Below are 22858 nucleotides of genomic sequence, written 5' to 3' on the forward strand. Positions count from 1 at the left end.
TTGCAACCGTCATGAAGTTTGGGGCATATAAACTAACCATAGTCTGTGTATTGTGTGTAGACTAGTAATATCCAGCATTACTTTTACCTTCTTTATTCCAGTTGTAATTACCACAAAAAACACTTTTCTTTGCAGTCACTGACAGTCGGATAGGGGAGGCCATTGGTTCACTATACCCTCCTGCCGCCACACCTATCCCCAATACCTCAGCGCTGGGACTGCTGTGTGCGCCACCTTTTGCACAGGCGCACGGAGATGTGAAACAGCGGGAGCGGGCACTTGGTGGGGAAGCGATAACCATGCCCGTTCTCCTCTTTGTGTGTGCCTGCAATCACTAGAGGCTGAGAAGCCCCCTCGCTCCCTGCCCCAAGCATTGTACCGGCAGTGATGTCAGACAGCGGGAGCGAGTAATGGCCGGGGAGCCAGCGCTTGCTGTGTAAATTCCTGTCGGCTGGTGTACACATAAAAATCAAAGGGGCACATGCACTGGGACCTGTGTGTTAATCACATATTGGGGATATAGGGGATAGGTGTGGCGGCAGGAGGGTATAGTGAACACCTGGTCACGCCTATCCGACTATCAGTGACTGCAAAGAAAAGTGTTTTTTGTGGTAATTACAACTGGAATAAAGAAGGTAAAAGTAATGCTGGATATTACTAGTCTACACACAATACACAGACTATGGTTAGTTTCTATGCCTCAAACTTCATGACGCTTTAAAAATTACATCTTCAAAGCTTGAGGGGAAAAAAGAAAAGACTCCGACGTGGATATAGACGGGACTTACGGACATTGAAGTCATCCTTGTATGTTCGAGGAAACGGTTGAGAACCTGGGGGGTCGGGGTATGAGCCTTTCTGGCCTGTGGTTAGGGTGGTCAACGTGTAAACCTCATCAACTCCAAGCTCCAGAGTAAATGATCCCCCCGAAACCTGAAAGACACAAGAAGGGTGGCCATTAATCCCGGTCATGTGATCAGCAACTGGGAAAGTCCAGACACGAGCAAAGATATGAGATGGGCAGATTCTGGGAAAAGGCCTTGACCATCTCTTGCACCTGCCCCTACTGCCTGCCTGCCATACTTGTATCAGCTGTGACTGCGTTACAGTGTAGCAGTTACCTGTATGGTTGACTTCTTAGTGAACAGGGCGGGTTTGCTGGTGTTTGTGCAGAGCTTTGAATACCAGACCTGGAGCGACTTCAGATCATTCTACAGAAATAAAGAAATGATAATTCTATAGGCGCTGGGTTGGTTATTATATTTCTTCACTAATGTTTTATTTTAATACTCACGAAGGACCCGTCCAGCTGGAAGGTGGCGTTCTGCGCAGAGACGTTGAATTTGGGCAGCGGGGGCCGGATACAGATGGAGTGGTCGTGAGACTGGAGACAAAATGGAGGAAAGGATTACACTCATTTGTCTCCTCAATGTCAGGCTGCAGCCGTGCATTAGGTGGATGAGCCCCTTCACAGTCCCTAGGATGAGTGCGCAGTCCTTACTTCATTCCCTCCACACTGCTGCCCCAGTCAATGACCTTACCCACCAAGGTGACACAATCTGCAGACACGTTTCTTCCGGATCTGCCCTTACCATGGTCTCAATAATAATTGTGATGTTTCCCATCCTGTCGGTCAGGGCCACATAGCTTCCTCCATTCTCCAAGTGACCGACCGTCCGAAGGTAATACCAACCCGGCTGCGTAAACTGAGTGGTGTGAGCTGAAAGAGACAAGATGATAGAATGTGGACCGCAGGCTGATACATTATAGATAACGATAGAGAATATATATATTAAAGCTGATAGATAGTAGGTAAAGATATATTGTAGATCAGGATATATTGTAGAGCTGATACATTGTGGATGAGTATATATTATAGAGCTGATACATTGTGGATAAGGACATATATTATAGAGCTGATACATTGTGGATGAGTATATATTATAGAGCTGATACATTGTGGATAAGGACATATATTATAGAGCTGATACATTGTAGATAAGGACATATATTGTAGATAAGGATATATTATAGAGCTGATACATTGTGGATAAGGATATATATTATAGAGCTGATACATTGTAGATAAGGATATATATTATAGAGCTGATACATTGTAGATAAGGACATATATTGTAGATAAGGATATATATTATAGAGCTGATACATTGTAGATAAGGATATATATTATAGAGCTGATACATTGTAGATAAGGACATATATTATAGAGCTGATACATTGTGGATAAGGATATATATTATAGAGCTGATACATTGTAGATAAGGATATATATTATAGAGCTGATACATTGTAGATAAGGACATATATTATAGAGCTGATACATTGTAGATAGGGACATATATTATAGAGCTGATACATTGTGGATAAGGACATATATTATAGAGCTGATACATTGTAGATAAGGATATATATTATAGAGCTGATACATTGTAGATAAGGACATATATTGTAGATAAGGATATATATTATAGAGCTGATACATTGTAGATAAGGACATATATTATAGAGCTGATACATTGTGGATAAGGACATATATTATAGAGCTGATACATTGTAGATAAGGATATATATTATAGAGCTGATACATTGTAGATAAAGACATATATTATAGAGCTGATACATTGTAGATAAGGACATATATTATAGAGCTGATACATTGTGGATAAGGACATATATTATAGAGCTGATACATTGTAGATAAGGATATATATTATAGAGCTGATACATTGTAGATAAGGATATATATTATAGAGCTGATACATTGTAGATAAGGACATATATTATAGAGCTGATACATTGTAGATAAGGACATATATTATAGAGCTGATACATTGTAGATAAGGATATATATTATACAGCTGATACATTGTGGATAAGGATATATATTATACAGCTGATACATTGTGGATGAGTATATATTATAGAGCTGATACATTGTGGATGAGTATATATTATAGAGCTGATACATTGTGGATAAGGACATATATTATAGAGCTGATACATTGTAGATAAGGACATATATTATAGAGCTGATACATTGTAGATAAGGACATATATTATAGAGCTGATACATTGTAGATAAGGACATATATTATAGAGCTGATACATTGTAGATAAGGATATATATTATAGAGCTGATACATTGTGGATAAGGACATATATTATAGAGCTGATACATTGTAGATAAGGACATATATTATAGAGCTGATACATTGTGGATAAGGATATATATTATAGAGCTGATACATTGTGGATAAGGACATATATTATAGAGCTGATACATTGTAGATAAGGACATATATTATAGAGCTGATACATTGTAGATAAGGACATATATTATAGAGCTGATACATTGTGGATAAGGACATATATTATAGAGCTGATACATTGTAGATAAGGATATATATTATAGAGCTGATACATTGTAGATAAGGACATATTGTGGAGCTGATACATTGTAGATAAGGACATATATTATAGAGCTGATACATTGTAGATAAGGATATATTATAGAGCTGATACATTGTGGATAAGGATATATATTATAGAGCTGATACATTGTAGATAAGGATATATTATAGAGCTGATACATTGTGGATAAGGATATATATTATAGAGCTGATACATTGTGGATAAGGATATATATTATAGAGCTGATACATTGTAGATAAGGACATATATTATAGAGCTGATACATTGTAGATAAGGACATATATTGTGGAGCTGATACATTGTAGATAAGGACATATATTATACAGCTGATACATTGTAGATAAGGACATATATTATAGAGCTGATACATTGTAGATAAGGACATATATTGTAGATAAGGATATATATTATAGAGCTGATACATTGTAGATAAGGACATATATTGTGGAGATGATACATTGCAGATAAGGACATATATTATAGAGCTGATACATTGTAGATAAGGACATAAATTATAGAGCTGATACATTGTAGATAAGGACATATATTATAGAGCTGATACATTGTAGATAGGGACATATATTATAGAGCTGATACATTGTGGATAAGGACATATATTATACAGCTGATACATTGTGGATGAGTATATATTATAGAGCTGATACATTGTGGATAAGGACATATATTATAGAGCTGATACATTGTAGATAAGGACATATATTATAGAGCTGATACATTGTAGATAAGGACATATATTATAGAGCTGATACATTGTGGATAAGGACATATATTATAGAGCTGATACATTGTAGATAAGGATATATATTATAGAGCTGATACATTGTAGATAAGGATATATATTATACAGCTGATACATTGTAGATAGGGACATATATTATAGAGCTGATACATTGTAGATAAGGACATATATTGTAGATAAGGACATATATTATAGAGCTGATACATTGTAGATAAGGACATATATTACAGAGCTGATACATTGTAGATAAGGACATATATTATAGAGCTGATACATTGTGGATAAGGATATATATTATACAGCTGATACATTGTGGATGAGTATGTATTATAGAGCTGATACATTGTAGATAAGGATATATATTATACAGCTGATACATTGTGGATAAGGATATATATTATAGAGCTGATACATTGTGGATAAGGACATATATTATAGAGCTGATACATTGTAGATAAGGACATATATTGTAGATAAGGACACATATTATAGAGCTGATACATTGTAGATAAGGACATATATTATAGAGCTGATACATTGTAGATAGGGACATATATTATAGAGCTGATACATTGTGGATAAGGATATATATTATACAGCTGATACATTGTGGATGAGTATATATTATAGAGCTGATACATTGTAGATAAGGATATATATTATAGAGCTGATACATTGTAGATAAGGATATATATTATAGAGCTGATACATTGTGGATAAGGATATATATTATAGAGCTGATACATTGTAGATAAGGATATATATTATAGAGCTGATACATTGTAGATAAGGATATATATTATAGAGCTGATACATTGTAGATAAGGACATATATTATAGAGCTGATACATTGTGGATAAGGACATATATTATAGAGCTGATACATTGTAGATAAGGACATATATTATAGAGCTGATACATTGTGGATAAGGACATATATTATACAGCTGATACATTGTAGATAAGGATATATATTATAGACATGATACATTGTGGATAAGGACATATATTGTGGAGATGATACATTGTGGATAAGGACATATATTATACAGCTGATACATTGTAGATAAGGACATATATTATAGAGCTGATACATTGTAGATAAGGACATATATTATACAGCTGATACATTGTAGATAAGGATATATATTATAGAGCTGATACATTGTGGATAAGGACATATATTATAGAGCTGATACATTGTAGATAAGGACATATATTATAGAGCTGATACATTGTGGATAAGGACATATATTATACAGCTGATACATTGTAGATAAGGACATATATTATAGAGCTGATACATTGTAGATAAGGACATATATTATAGAGCTGATACATTGTGGATAAGGACATATATTATACAGCTGATACATTGTAGATAAGGATATATATTATAGAGCTGATACATTGTAGATAAGGATATATATTATAGAGCTGATACATTGTAGATAAGGATATATATTATAGAGCTGATACATTGTAGATAAGGATATATATTATAGAGCTGATACATTGTAGATAAGGATATATATTATAGAGCTGATACATTGTAGATAAAGACATATATTATAGAGCTGATACATTGTAGATAAGGATATATATTATACAGCTGATACATTGTGGATGAGTATATATTATAGAGCTGATACATTGTGGATGAGTATATATTATAGAGCTGATACATTGTGGATAAGGACATATATTATAGAGCTGATACATTGTAGATAAGGACATATATTATAGAGCTGATACATTGTAGATAAGGACATATATTGTAGATAAGGATATATATTATAGAGCTGATACATTGTGGATAAGGACATATATTATAGAGCTGATACATTATAGATAAGGACATATATTATAGAGCTGATACATTGTAGATAAGGATATATATTATAGAGCTGATACATTGTGGATAAGGATATATATTATACAGCTGATACATTGTGGATAAGGACATATATTATAGAGCTGATACATTGTAGATAAGGATATATATTATAGAGCTGATAAATTGTGGATAAGGACATATATTATAGAGCTGATACATTGTAGATAAGGATATATATTATAGAGCTGATACATTGTGGATAAGGACATATATTATAGAGCTGATACATTGTAGATAAGGATATATTATAGAGCTGATACATTGTGGATAAGGATATATATTATAGAGCTGATACATTGTAGATAAGGACATATATTATAGAGCTGATACATTGTGGATAAGGACATATATTATAGAGCTGATACATTGTAGATAAGGACATATATTATAGAGCTGATACATTGTAGATAAGGATATATATTATAGAGCTGATACATTGTAGATAAGGATATATTATAGAGCTGATCCATTGTGGATAAGGACATATATTATAGAGCTGATACATTGTAGATAAGGATATATATTATAGAGCTGATACATTGTAGATCAGGACATATATTGTAGATAAGGACATATATTATAGAGCTGATACATTGTAGATAAGGACATATATTGTAGATAAGGACATATATTATACAGCTGATACATTGTAGATAAGGACATATATTATAGAGCTGATACATTGTAGATAAGGACATATATTATAGAGCTGATACATTGTGGATAAGGACATATATTATAGAGCTGATACATTGTGGATAAGGACATATATTGTAGATAAGGACATATATTATACAGCTGATACATTGTAGATAAGGACATATATTATAGAGCTGATACATTGTAGATAAGGACATATTGTGGAGCTGATACATTGTAGATAAGGATATATATTATAGAGCTGATACATTGTAGATAAGGACATATATTATAGAGCTGATACATTGTAGATAAGGACATATATTATAGAGCTGATACATTGTAGATAAGGACATATATTATAGAGCTGATACATTGTAGATAAGGATATATATTATACAGCTGATACATTGTGGATGAGTATATATTATAGAGCTGATACATTGTGGATGAGTATATATTATAGAGCTGATACATTGTGGATAAGGACATATATTATAGAGCTGATACATTGTAGATAAGGACATATATTATAGAGCTGATACATTGTAGATAAGGACATATATTATAGAGCTGATACATTATAGATAAGGACATATATTATAGAGCTGATACATTGTGGATAAGGATATATATTATAGAGCTGATACATTGTAGATAAGGACATATATTGTAGATAAGGATATATATTATAGAGCTGATACATTGTGGATAAGGATATATATTATAGAGCTGATACATTGTGGATAAGGATATATATTATACAGCTGATACATTGTGGATAAGGACATATATTATAGAGCTGATAAATTGTGGATAAGGACATATATTATAGAGCTGATACATTGTAGATAAGGATATATATTATAGAGCTGATACATTGTGGATAAGGATATATATTATACAGCTGATACATTGTGGATAAGGACATATATTATAGAGCTGATAAATTGTGGATAAGGACATATATTATAGAGCTGATACATTGTGGATAAGGACATATATTATAGAGCTGATACATTGTAGATAAGGACATATATTATAGAGCTGATACATTGTAGATAAGGATATATTATAGAGCTGATCCATTGTGGATAAGGACATATATTATAGAGCTGATACATTGTAGATAAGGACATATATTATAGAGCTGATACATTGTAGATAAGGACATATATTGTAGATAAGGACATATATTATACAGCTGATACATTGTAGATAAGGACATATATTATAGAGCTGATACATTGTAGATAAGGACATATATTATAGAGCTGATACATTGTGGATAAGGACATATATTATAGAGCTGATACATTGTGGATAAGGACATATATTGTAGATAAGGACATATATTATACAGCTGATACATTGTAGATAAGGACATATATTATAGAGCTGATACATTGTGGATAAGGACATATATTATAGAGCTGATACATTGTAGATAAGGACATATATTATAGAGCTGATACATTGTAGATAAGGATATATTATAGAGCTGATACATTGTGGATAAGGATATATATTATAGAGCTGATACATTGTGGATAAGGATATATATTATAGAGCTGATACATTGTGGATAAGGACATATATTATAGAGCTGATACATTGTGGATAAGGATATATTATAGAGCTGATACATTGTAGATAAGGATATATATTATAGAGCTGATACATTGCAGATAAGGATATATATTATAGAGCTGATACATTGTAGATAAGGACATATATTGTGGAGCTGATACATTGCAGATAAGGACATATATTATACAGCTGATACATTGTAGATAAGGACATATATTGTGGAGCTGATACATTGTAGATAAGGATATATATTATAGAGCTGATACATTGTAGATCAGGACATATATTGTGGAGATGATACATTGTAGATAAGGACATATATTATAGAGCTGATACATTGTAGATAAGGACATATATTATAGAGCTGATACATTGTAGATAAGGATATATATTGTAGATAAGGACATATATTATAGAGCTGATACATTGTAGATCAGGACATATATTATAGAGCTGATACATTGTAGATAAGGACATATATTGTGGAGCTGATACATTGTAGATAAGGACATATATTATAGAGCTGATACATTGTAGATAAGGACATATATTATAGAGCTGATACATTGTAGATAAGGACATATATTGTGGAGCTGATACATTGTAGATAAGGACATATATTATAGAGCTGATACATTGTAGATAAGGACATATATTATAGAGCTGATACATTGTAGATAAGGACATATATTATAGAGCTGATACATTGTAGATAAGGACATATATTGTGGAGATGTTAATCCTATCAGGAAAGGGCCTTGTGCTGATTGGTTTCGCTCACAGATCATTGTTTAGACTGATACGTTCTTTTACACCATCAGTTATAGAAACCTTTGGCTGTCAGTGCATGGTGAGGGTTGTAGTTTCGGCTGGAGAACAATGATGTCTATAATCACCAGGAATTACCTGTAATCCAGATGGGGGAGGACACTACGTAGCTGCCGCTCCACGGTTCCTTCGCCGTCATCAATCCTTCAAGACCAAAGGGCAACTGCTCGTAATAACTGGCCACAAGATTCCACGAGATCGTTCTAGAAGATGAGAAATGACGTATCACACAAGCATTTCTATAAGATGATGTTATAGGAGACATCAGAGGAGACATCCCACAGGACGCTCTAATACTGAGGACATGACGGTCACCGCTCCTCCAACCAATATACATCCACTACATGACTGCAGGAGGTTACATCATCCTGGGCACTTACGAGGTCATGTTCCCATTGACGTAATTCTGGTTGAGGATTCGAGCCCAGCAGCCTCCCCCGACCTCATCATTGAAAGTGCTGTAATCTTCTGAGGACCAAAGCTTCTTCTCTGTAGACACCGCGTCCATAACAGTGTGAGTCCCCGGATAGTGAGCCCTGTAATAGAAACAGCCTAGAGATCAGCGGTGACATCACAGCCTATCACTAGAGATCAGCGGTGACATCACAGCCTATCACTAGAGATCAGCGGTGACATCACAGCCTATCACTAGAGATCAGCGGTGACATCACAGCCTATCACTAGAGATCAGCGGTGACATCACAGCCTATCACTAGAGATCAGCGGTGACATCACTGAGAATACAGCCTATCCATTGTGTACACAGTGATCTCACCAGCAGAATAGTGAGTACAGCTCTGGAGTATAATACAGGATATAACTCAGGATCAGTACAGGATAAGTAATGTAATGTATGCACACAGTGACCTCACCAGCAGAATAGTGAGTACAGCTCTGGAGTATAATACAGGATATAACTCAGGATCAGTACAGGATAAGTAATGTAATGTATGTACACAGTGACCTCACCAGCAGAATAGTGAGTACAGCTCTGGAGTATAATACAGGATATAACTCAGGATCAGTACAGGATAAGTAATGTAATGTATATACACAGTGATCTCACCAGCAGAATAGTGAGTACAGCTCTGGAGTATAATACAGGATATAACTCAGGATCAGTACAGGATAAGTAATGTAATGTATGTACACAGTGACCTCACCAGCAGAATAGTGAGTGCAGCTCTGGAGTATAATACAGGATATAACTCAGGATCAGTACAGGATAAGTAATGTAATGTATGTACACAGTGACCTCACCAGCAGAATAGTGAGTACAGCTCTGGAGTATAATACAGGATATAACTCAGGATCAGTACAGGATAAGTAATGTAATGTATGTACACAGTGACCCCCACCAGCAGAATAGTGAGTACAGCTCTGGGGTATAATACAGGATATAACTCAGGATCAGTACAGGATAAGTAATGTAATGTATGTACACAGTGATCTCACCAGCAGAATAGTGAGTGCAGCTCTGGAGTATAATACAGGATATAACTCAGGATCAGTACAGGATAAGTATTTTAGGAATAGTCCACGGGATGAAGCGGAGATTCCTACCCTATCACATCGACCACCCTCAGGAGCTCGGCGTCCCGCAGCATTTGGAAGGAGATGGGCTGCCATGTGTTATCGCTGGCTACGATCCTCACTCGCTCCAGACCACTTTTATCCAGAGTGTAGCGCAGTAACTTGATAGAAAAGAGGGTGAAGCAGAGAGAAGAGGCAGATCAAGTATCCTTCAGGGAGACGAGACACAGAGGAAACATATCAGGTGACAGCAGATTCGTAAATCTATAGATCCCCCCCCCCCCCCCCCCCTGCTGTGTCCCCCGACCTGGGACCGATGAGAAAGATAATGGAATTATAAAGAATTATGAGAAGATGTGCAGCACAGAGCAGAGGGGCAGAGGTAGAGGACACATGGAAAGACAGGAAGGTATCCCGGATCTCAGCCCCCTACATATCCCCCCCAATACTCATCATTATCTGACCTGTGATTGGGGGGGGGGGCACCATTACACACCCTGACCAGAAGAGCTAACAATCTAACAAACATCGTCTATTGGGTTTGGCACGTCCACATAAGGCTGTACTGATCCTGAATTACATCAAGTGTTAAAGGGGTACTCCAAAGGATAGGGGATAAGATGTTAAATCACGGGGATCCCCCTGCTGGGGACCCCTGTGGTCTCCGTGCCGGCGGCGTTAGGAACGCGGAAGCTGCGGAATTTCACAGCACACCCCCTCCATTCATGTGAATGGGAGAAGGTGTATTGGCTATGACATGCCTCCTCCCATAGAAGTGAATGGAGGCGCTCCGCGCACCGAAGGACTGGGTGCCGTGTCGGAGATCACGAGGAGTCCCCAGCAGCAGGACTCCCACAATCTAACATCTTATCTCCTATCCTTTGGATAGGGGATAAGATGTTTGGGACAGAGTACCCCTTTAAGATCGCCATACACATTAGATTGAGGCAGCAGAATGGGGCCCCCAACCATCCCATGATTCTTTTGTTTTCTGGAAGGTAACATTCCATCAGAGGTGTCTGGCAGCGGCTTACCTCTCCACCCTCAATAGAGAATAAATGCTCAGCCGGGAGCCCTGTAAAGTCTATGATCCGCTTTATACCCATCAGGCCTCATCTGACTAGAACATTCAGAGCTGCAATCACAACTCTGCTGGTTTCCTCTACAATGTCCTTCTGTATAGAATAAAATCCCTCTTACTGGCCCCTCCTGGTTATTGATCTGTATCCCGCCCTGTTGCATTGTGGGAGATGTAGTGCAGGGCGGTTTACAAGAAGATCATTTTATATTGGTAAAAAATCTCAGTTGGGAGCAGATTCCAGTGTTCAGTTCTTTTCCATAAACGAAGACTTATCTATAGATAGCAGCCATTGTTCTAGGGGAGTGTTCCTCAGTGGGCCTACATCTGTTACAAAACTACAACTCCCAGCATGCCCGGAAAGCCAACGGCTGTCCGGGCATGCTGGGAGTTGTAGTTTTTCAACAGCTGGAGGCCCACTGGTTCTGAAACACTGCTCTAGTTGAACAGGTGCAATACATGGACATATGCAATGATCAGGGGCCAGACCCCTCCACTGTATTGGCCCCCGGCCGCCCCCTCCACTGTATTGGCCCCCGGCCGCCCCCTCCACTGTATTGGCCCCCGGCCGCCCCCTCCACTGTATTGGCCCCCGGCCGCCCCCTCCACTGTATTGGCCCCCGGCCGCCCCCTCCACTGTATTGGCCCCCGGCCGCCCCCTCCACTGTATTGGCCCCCGGCCGCCCCCTCCACTGTATTGGCCCCCGGCCGCCCCCTCCACTGTATTGGCCGCCCCCTCCACTGTATTGGCCGCCCCCTCCACTGTATTGGCCGCCGGCCGCCCCCTCCACTGTATTGGCCGCCCCCTCCACTGTATTGGCCCCCGGCCGCCCCCTCCACTGTATTGGCCGCCCCTCCACTGTATTGGCCGCCCCCTCCACTGTATTGGCCCCCGGCCGCCCCCTCCACTGTATTGGCCGCCCCTCCACTGTATTGGCCGCCCCCTCCACTGTATTGGCCCCCGGCCGCCCCCTCCACTGTATTGGCCCCCGGCCGCCCCCTCCACTGTATTGGCCCCCGGCCGCCCCCTCCACTGTATTGGCCCCCGGCCGCCCCCTCCACTGTATTGTCCCCCGGCCGCCCCCTCCACTGTATTGGCCCCCGGCCGCCCCCTCCACTGTATTGTCCCCCGGCCGCCCCCTCCACTGTATTGTCCCCCGGCCGCCCCTAACACATCTCAGCTACACAGCACAATCCTACATTGCAGACTGAGGATGCCCAGAGATCTGCAGTCCTATGTAAATGTTCACTTACCCTATAATCTGTACAGCATCATTTAGATAAGGATCAACTACCATGTCATGTGCAACCGCCCAATCTCCATCTGCTGCGATGATACCGACGTTGTTTAACCCCAGCCTGTCCAGGGTGCGCCGAAGAACCTCAGGGACAAAGTTTACATGTCAGCCATTACCAGAGAGGAAAAGGAACAACAATAAACCTGTGGGGTAACTACAACGACCAGCAGGCGCTGACATAGTAAGAATCAATGGTCAGTAAGAATCTGTGCTGTAGGGACCTCTCCACTATGTCGCCTCCTAGAACAGTGTTCCCCAACCTGTCCCTCTCCAGCTGTTACACAACTAAAAGTGCATGCTGGGAGTTGTAGTTCTGCACCATCTGGGTAGCCCCAAGTTAGAGATCACTGACCTTGAGTGTCAAAGTCAGATTATTATTAGGGCGTCACATCTGGAGAAGCCACAAACCTAATGTCCTATTGGGGTACAACCTGGTGGGGATCAGTATGGTATGGACCCTGCTGCCTCTCGCTGTACATGACTATTTAGTTTGCGTCACTTATGTCAATCACTTTCCGATTGTGAGCTCTTCAGGTCGGGGAGTCAGGATTTTAGAAGTTGGCGAATGAAAATACAACAACATTATAAAAGAAGGAGACAAAGCAAAAGCAGCGACAGGAGCGCAGGAGGGAGTCCGCCCCGGGCCGGGTACCTACCTTTATGTACGTGGCATCAAAGGCGCGCTCGTTCCATATCTGAGGAGGAAAACAAAGAGACAAAGAAGAGTAAGAACGACTTATGTCACAACAATATATACGGCTACAGATAAAGCTTATGGAGTAAATATATCTCACAGACGAGGGTTTGTTACAGTGTATCAAATTAGAGATTCTGAAAAACATAAAGTATAGAAATCCCTCATGTCCTGATAGACGACAGAATATTTTAGGGCCAAAAACAATGTCTGGAGTCCAGGATGTTTAGCTCACAGAGCATTGTCTAGACTGGATACAATTGTATCACTTCTCAGCTGAGAGCAGGACTAGCTATGTACAATGTATCAGTCTGGGGTCCGGGATGTTTAGCTCACAGAGCATTGTCTAGACTGGATACAATTGTATCACTTCTGAGCTGAGAGCAGGACTAGCTATGTACAATGTATCAGTCTGGGGTCCGGGATGTTTAGCTCACAGAGCATTGTCTAGACTGGATACACCTATCAGACACATATTATAAGCCTTCAGCTGCCAGGAGCATTAGATCTGGAAGGGATTTCAGCCTTGATGTGGGGAAGTAAAGAACTTAACAGTAAGTATATTACAAAGCTGCAAAAATTTGGAAATGCCATGCTGGGAGTTGTAGTTTTTGACACCCTGGCTGGGAAACACTGTCCTATAGGATAGGTTTGTGCTATATAAGCAACGGAGTGTTTTGTTTTTACATATTGGCGTCACTTTTGCGCACACTCACCCCCACGTAATCTATGTCCAAGTCATGATATTGTTTGGCGCCAATGATCCAAGAGACAACGTAATACGCGGTGACATCAGGAAAGTCATACGGCCAATTCTTGCCATTACCAATCCAGCCGGGGAATGCCCAGGGTAGACCTAAGAAAATACAGGCAAATCCTTTCATCCATCCTCCATGAGTACTGAGCACCAGAGAGGGTGTATGGGATAATGTAATATAGGATCTATGGGGCCCCTGTGAGTACTGAGCACATGGGAGGGTATATAGGATAATGTAATATAGGATCTATGGGGGCCCTGTGAGTACTGAGCACCAGGGAGGATGTATAGGATAAGGTAATATAGGATCTATGGGGCTCCTGTGAGTACTGAGCACCAGGGAGGGTATATAGGATAATGTAATATAGGATCTATGGGGCTCCTGTGAGTACTGAGCACCAGAGAGGGTGTATGGGTTAATGTAATATAGGATCTATGGGGCCCCTGTGAGTACTGAGCACCAGGGAGGGTATATAGGATAATGTAATATAGGATCTATGGGGCCCCTGTGAGTACTGAGCACCAGGGAGGGTGTATGGGATAATGTAATATAGGATCTATGGGGCCCCTGTGAGTACTGAGAACATGGGAGGATGTATAGGATAATGTAATATAGGATCGATGGGGCCCCTGTGAGTACTGAGCACATGGGAGGATGTATGGGATAATGTAATATAGGATCTATGGGACCCCTGTGAGTACTGAGCACCAGGGAGGATGTATGGGATAAGGTAATATAGGATCTATGGGGCCCCTGTGAGTACTGAGCACCAGGGAGGGTATATAGGATAATGTAATATAGGATCTATGGGGCCCCTGTGAGTACTGAGCACCAGGGAGGATGTATGGGATAAGGTACTATAGGATCTATGGGGCCCCTGTGAGTACTGAGCACCAGGGAGGGTGTATGGGATAAGGTAATATAGGATCTATGGGGCCCCTGTGAGTACTGAGCACCAGGGAGGGTGTATGGGATAATGTAATATAGGATCTATGGGGCCCCTGTGAGTACTGAGCACCAGGGAGGATGTATGGGATAAGGTAATATAGGATCTATGGGGCCCCTGTGAGTACTGAGCACATGGGAGGGTATATAGGATAATGTAATATAGGATCTATGGGGCCCCTGTGAGTACTGAGCACCAGGGAGGATGTATAGGATAATATAATATAGGATCGATGGGGCCCCTGTGAGTACTGAGCACCAGGGAGGGTGTATGGGATAAGGTAATATAGGATCTATGGGGCCCCTGTGAGTACTGAGCACCAGGGAGGATGTATAGGATAAGGTAATATAGGATCTATGGGGCCCCTGTGAGTACAGAGCACCAGGGAGGGTGTATGGGATAAGGTAATATAGGATCTATGGGGCCCTTGTGAGTACTGAGCACCAGGGAGGGTGTATGGGATAAGGTAATATAGGATCTATGGGGCCCCTGTGAGTACTGAGCACATGGTAGGATGTATGGGATAAGGTAATATAGGATCTATGGGGCCCCTGTGAGTACTGAGCACCAGGGAGGGTGTATGGGATAAGGTAATATAGGATCTATGGGGCCCCTGTGAGTACTGAGCACCAGGGAGGGTATATAGGATAATGTAATATAGGATCTATGGGGCCCCTGTGAGTACTGAGCACCAGGGAGGATGTATAGGATAAGGTAATATAGGATCTATGGGGCCCCTGTGAGTACTGAGCACCAGGGAGGGTGTATGGGATAAGGTAATATAGGATCTATGGGGCCCCTGTGAGTACTGAGCACCAGGGAGGATGTATGGGATAAGGTAATATAGGATCTATGGGGCCCCTGTGAGTACTGAGCACCAGGGAGGGTGTATGGGATAAGGTAATATAGGATCTATGGGGCCCCTGTCCGTTTTGCGCTCTGCGTCATGTGGTCACTCACCCACAAGCTTTATTTCGGGGTTCCTCTTCTTGGCTTCTTTCATCAGCCACCATTCATAACCCCGGAAGAAGTTCTGGTCATCCGGATAATGCATGTGGGAGGGCTCCGTGCCATCTGAGGGGAGAAGGGAAATCAGAGAAACCAAAGAACAGTATCACGAGGGACGTCCCCTCAGCTGAGGATTTGTTACAGTTGTATCAGTCTGCGGCTCTCCATATGCTGCACACCTACAACTCCCATAATGCTCAGAGCCTTTGGTGTCTCCTATTCCCCAATCTGTGACTCCACATCTACAATTCCTGCAATCTGTCAGGGAATGATGGGAGTTGTAGTTACAGTACAGTACGTGTGAACATATGTGGCAGATTAAAGGGGTTATCCAGGAAAAAAAAAAGTTTTTATATATCAACTGGCTCCAGAAAGTTACACAGATTTGTAAATTACTTCTCTAAATAAATATTAATCCTTTCAGTACTTATGAGCTGCTGAAGTTGGGTTGTTCTTTTCCATCTAAGTCCTCTCTGATGACACCTGTCTCGGGAACTGTCCAGAGTAGAAGCAAATCCCCATAGCAAACCTCTTCTACTCTGTGCAGTTTCCGAGACAAGCAGAGATGTCAGCAGAGAGCACTGTTGTCAGAGAGAAAACAACAACTCAACTTCAGCAGCTGATAATTATTGGAAGGATTAAGATTTTTTTAATAGAAGTAATTTACAAATCTTAAAAAAGGAAAAAAACTATGTGGGTGTGTGCAGCTCACAACTATTACGCACCGAGGTCAAACAGGGCAAGCAACTATACCTTAATTGCTAAGAGAAGGGAAACTAGAAAAATACAATGTAGCCCGGACCTTCTAGGCGAGTATAAAATGGATATACAAGGATCGTGCTTCAATAATAATTATCATTTATTTATAAAAATAAAATTTCATCACTTCTCACAGGGCCCTTGTGAGAAGAACATACATAATAAAAAGGCAACCTAACAAGGTATTAAACAATAGTATTAAAATTCTACACTTGGCATAGAGTATAAAGTAATAGAATAAAATAGCAAAAAGAGCTGTACCATACAAATATATTAGAAATTTGCTCTTCTAGATGTTTTAGGGTAAATGTGTCCCTTTTTTGGATACAGTGACAAACAGTCTGTATTGATAGCAATTGTTACCGGTCTGTCGATTGTAGCTCAGGCGGTGGATGTTGCTCCCGCAATAGTTAAGTGTCCGTAGTGTATACAGTCCACTGTGTGGTGCCTCCAATTATAAGCCTGGTCCAGTAGGGTCTGAGCGTGGTGGCAGTCGCTGTCGGATAAGGCGCTGGCAGGCGCCAAAGATCGTGATGGTGTCCGGGGACTGCTGGCGCTAGCGTGCGCTAAAGTTGATATTCCTCACCGCTTCATTAGTTGGAAAGCAGGACCATGTACTGGAAGGCTGGAGGTTCACCTCGTGGTGCCGGCGTCTGACGTCAGAGCCGGGATGGTTACAGCAGGATAGTTGCACCGGGATAATTGCGCCGGGATGGATCTGAACTGCTGGACCGGGTGAACAGCAAAGCGTGAGCACAAATGGTGGTACAGTTCATAGAATGTGACTGGCCATAGAATTTGGGCACAGTTTTGATACTGCTGGCATAGCAGTATCAAAACTGTGCCCAAATTCTATGGCCAGTCACATTCTATGAACTGTACCACCATTTGTGCTCACGCTTTGCTGTTCACCCGGTCCAGCAGTTCAGATCCATCCCGGCGCAATTATCCCGGTGCAACTATCCTGCTGTAACCATCCCGGCTCTGACGTCAGACGCCGGCACCACGAGGTGAACCTCCAGCCTTCCAGTACATGGTCCTGCTTTCCAACTAATGAAGCGGTGAGGAATATCAACTTTAGCGCACGCTAGCGCCAGCAGTCCCCGGACACCATCACGATCTTTGGCGCCTGCCAGCGCCTTATCCGACAGCGACTGCCACCACGCTCAGACCCTACTGGACCAGGCTTATAATTGGAGGCACCACACAGTGGACTGTATACACTACGGACACTTAACTATTGCGGGAGCAACATCCACCGCCTGAGCTACAATCGACAGACCGGTAACAATTGCTATCATTACAGACTGTTTGTCACTGTATCCAAAAAAGGGACACATTTACCCTAAAACATCTAGAAGAGCAAATTTCTAATATATTTGTATGGTACAGCTCTTTTTGCTATTTTATTCTATTACTTTATACTCTATGCCAAGTGTAGAATTTTAATACTATTGTTTAATACCTTGTTAGGTTGCCTTTTTATTATGTATGCTCTTCTCACAAGGGCCCTGTGAGAAGTGATGAAATTTTATTTTTATAAATAAATGATAATTATTATTGAAGCACGATCCTTGTATATCCATTTTATACTCACCTAGAAGGTCCGGGCTACATTGTATTTTTCTAATTTACAAATCTGTTTAACTTTCTGGAGCCAGTTGATAGTAAAAAAGAAAAAAAAAAAAAAAAAGCCGTACTATTCAGATAAATGGAACAGTTTTTGTGTTGCAGATACTTATGCCATATATGTATTTGTTTATATGACAAGGAGATGGTGATGTAGGCTGGAGGGGTTGGTCCAAGGTCATGACATCACTCAGGGGGAGGGGCTAGAGCTCAGAGATAAGATCCACCCATGTCTCATGAGACAGCAGGGCAGTGTTTCCCAACCAGGGTGCCTCCAGCTGTTGCCAACGGCTGTCCGGGCATGCTGGGAGTTGCAGTTTTGCAACAGCTGGAGGCATCCTGGTTGGGAAACACTGCAGCAGGGGATAATGGAAGAGAGTGAGATGGCGAGCTGCTTAGACAACACCTCACTGACAATGAGAGGACTACACAACTTCTTGTCAGGAGAGAGGAAGGAGCTGGGGAGTACCCGAGACAACACCACACTGACAAAGGGAACTGGGACAAAGGCAACTGGGACCCCTGCGATCTCTGTGCAGCACCCGGCGTACGTTTAGAACGAGTGTCGGGGGGTTGTCGTGACGTCATAACCATGCCCCGCCATCCGGAGTACCCCTATAACCACACCTGTCTACCCAATGTATATTGGCATAAAGTAGGGAAGAAACTAATGGAAGTATCAGACAGAAAAGAATTAGTTGTTTTCTGTTACTATAGAGACATATAATCTGCATAAAAGCTGCAGAAACCAAACAGTAGAACATCTTTTAATAAGACTTAATGCTTTGTTTTCATTTTAAAACTATTTTTTCTACTTTTTTTGTGACGGTGGCTGTAACCACAAAAAAGGAGAACTCAAGAGCGAACTCTATGAACTTTGTCCAGTTAACAGGAAACGGGCCGCAACGTCTCACTATGAGTCGGTAGAAGTTTTTATGTTTTCCGAAGCAGCGCCACCGCTAAGTGCAAGTTTTCCACATGCGGCTGCCAGCCCGACAGAAAAAGCCGCGGTTTACTACACTTCTCCACCCGAACTCCCTGAAAAGCATTTCCTGCGACCCTGCGCCAACCCTGATCCCAGACATGTAAACACATTGGGGGAGAGTATCCAAAAAAAGAGGACTGCAGCAGCACACATTGGTCAAAAAAAAATCGAGGCTCTTAGCGCACTTTTTGATCAAAACGTGTCCCCCATCCACCACGGGGAGGTGGCCTCATTTAGGATGGGCCCATCCTAAATGAGGCCACCTCCCCATGGTGGATGGGGGACACGTTTTGATCAAAAAGTGCGCCAAGAGCCACAATTTTTTGACCAATGTGTGCTGCTGCAATCCTCTTTTTTTGTATACAATTAGGGGAGATCAAAACCTGTCCAGAGGAAAAGTCGCCCATAGCAACCAATCAGATCGCTGCTTTCATTTTTCTTTACAAGGCCTCTGCAAAATGAAAGAAGCAATCTGATTGGTTGCTATGGGCAACTTTTCCTTTGCACACGTTTTGATAAATCTTCCCCAATTAATTCGCCACATCATACTCCAAAAACCCTGCAAAAAAAAATAAGAAATTGCTCAATAGTCCAGCAGGGGGCATAAGTGTATACAAAAGAAAAAGAAATAAAATAATAAATTAAAAAAAATTTAAAAAAATGCCTGGTTAGTCCATTTTTAAAACAGGAGGATATGCCGATCACTTACTTTCCCTAACGCCACTATCAGCAGCATAATAACGGGGGGGGGGGGGGGGGGGAAGTTTCTCTCGGTCCTGCAGACAGATGGGATCGTGTAGATGACTACAGATATATTCCAGCTAGGATGAAAGGGGACTGGCATACCTTGTAGCAGTATCTCCCAACCAGTGTGCCTCCGCCGTTGGCTGTCCAGGCATGCTGGGAGTTGTAGTTTTGCAACAGCTGGAGGCACCCTGGTTGGGAAACACTGCCCTGGTGGGGATAAATGTCTGGCTGCAGATCTCCTCTGAAGTGGTATTTTACAATAAGAAAATTATATTTTGTTAAAGTGTTAGCACACATTGTGCTAACTTCAGCATGCTTTTGCTTGAAATACCGCAGATACGAAGTTGTGTATTCCTTTATTGTAAGCTGGTGTTGTCTCGGCAGCTCCCCAGCTCCTCCCTCTCTCCTGATAAGAAGTTGTGTAGTCCTCTCATTGTCAGTGAAGTGTTGTCTAAGCAGCTCGCCACCTCACTCTCTTCATTTATCCTCTGCTGCAGTCTGTCCCAACCAAGGTGCCTCCAGCTGTTTCAAAACTACTACTCCCAGCATGCCCACAGTCAAAGGCTGTCCGGGCATGCTAGGAGTGGTAGTTTTGCAACAGCTGGAGGCACACTGGTTGGCTAGCACTGCCTTCCATTAAATATGGGAGTAGTGATTGCAGATCTTCTGTATGTTCTTCCCCCAGATTCAGGGAAGTTCCATAAGAATCGGCAAAGACAACACAGATGAAGCCGAGATAAAGCAACAGGGAGAAACAGAAGATTAGAGGAGAAAGACCGGAAGAACCTGAATGGTATCATAACAAGGTCCTCTCCTCTGGGGCGAGTGGGGGGACTGGGCAAGGAGAGAGGGGCGGGGTCTGGGCAAGGAGAGAGGGGCGGGAGCGGCCTGGGCAAGGAGAGAGGGGCCTGGGCAAGGAGAGAGGGGCGGGGGCAAAGAGAGAGGGGAGGGGGCCTGGGCAACGAGATAGGGGCGGGCATGGCCTGGGCAAGGAGAGAGGGGCGGGCATGGCCTGGGCAAGGAGAGAGGGGCGGGGGCAAAGAGATAGGGGCGGGCATGGCCTGGGCAAGGAGAGAGGGGCGGGCATGGCCTGGGCAAGGAGAGAGGGGCGGGGGCAAGGAGAGAGGGGCGGGGGGCAAGGAGAGAGGGGCGGGGGCAAGGAGAGAGGGGCGGGCTCGGCCTGGGCAAGGAGAGAAGGGAGGGGGCCTGGGCAAGGAGAGAGGGGCGGGGGCCAGGGCAGGAGCTTTAAGGATCTATGCACACTATGGAATTTCAAACCGGAAAGAATAAGATGGCGGCCGGCGCTGACTGAATCCGCTGATGCTAGGACTGCACAGTCACGGTCGGTCCCCATAGCCGGCAATGCAGTCTGTTCAGTATAGAGATAAATGTCAGTGATGGAAAGTGACGCTGCTCTGATTCTGTAGTGCGCTCTGTGCAGCAGAATCCCATAGATAGTAATGGATCTGTAGTGCGCTCTGTGCAGCAGAATCCCATAGATAGTAATGGATCTGTAGTGCGCTCTGTGCAGCAGAATCACATAGATAGTAATGGATCTGTAGTGCGCTCTGTGCAGCAGAATCCCATAGATAGTAATGGATCTGTAGTGCGCTCTGTGCAGCAGAATCCCATAGATAGTAATGGATCTGTAGTGCGCTCTGTGCAGCAGAATCACATAGATAGTAATGGATCTGTAGTGCGCACTGTGCAGCAGAATCCCATAGATAGTAATGGATCTGTAGTGCGCACTGTGCAGCAGAATCCCATAGATAGTAATGGATCTGTAGTGCGCTCTGTGCAGCAGAATCCCATAGATAGTAATGGATCTGTAGTGCGCTCTGTGCAGCAGAATCACATAGATAGTAATGGATCTGTAGTGCGCACTGTGCAGCAGAATCCCATAGATAGTAATGGATCTGTAGTGCGCTCTGTGCAGCAGAATCCCATAGATAGTAATGGATCTGTAGTGCGCTCTGTGCAGCAGAATCCCATAGATAGTAATGGATCTGTAGTGCGCTCTGTGCAGCAGAATCCCATAGATAGTAATGGATCTGTAGTGCGCACTGTGCAGCAGAATCCCATAGATAGTAATGGATCTGTAGTGCGCTCTGTGCAGCAGAATCCCATAGATAGTAATGGATCTGTAGTGCGCACTGTGCAGCAGAATCCCATAGATAGTAATGGATCTGTAGTGCGCTCTGTGCAGCAGAATCCCATAGATAGTAATGGATCTGTAGTGCGCACTGTGCAGCAGAA

At 42.0% G+C, this 22858-nt stretch overlaps 1 protein-coding gene across 1 annotated transcript in view; it reads right to left on the minus strand.

The window, feature by feature from the left end:
* The window catches only part of GALC (galactosylceramidase), a gene marked incomplete in the record, with an annotated part of 30149 nt that overhangs the window by 6272 nt on the left and 1019 nt on the right, over positions 1-22858 (minus strand). The window contains 10 exon segments of the mRNA XM_056545950.1: positions 789-933; positions 1122-1211; positions 1295-1384; positions 1593-1720; positions 9246-9370; positions 9548-9703; positions 10731-10861; positions 13733-13771; positions 14487-14626; positions 16435-16548. Of these exon segments, the coding sequence (XP_056401925.1) occupies positions 789-933; positions 1122-1211; positions 1295-1384; positions 1593-1720; positions 9246-9370; positions 9548-9703; positions 10731-10861; positions 13733-13771; positions 14487-14626; positions 16435-16548 (1158 nt within the window).

Source organism: Hyla sarda, chromosome 11 (genome assembly GCF_029499605.1).
Source record: "Hyla sarda isolate aHylSar1 chromosome 11, aHylSar1.hap1, whole genome shotgun sequence".
Taxonomy (NCBI): Eukaryota; Metazoa; Chordata; class Amphibia; order Anura; family Hylidae; genus Hyla; species Hyla sarda.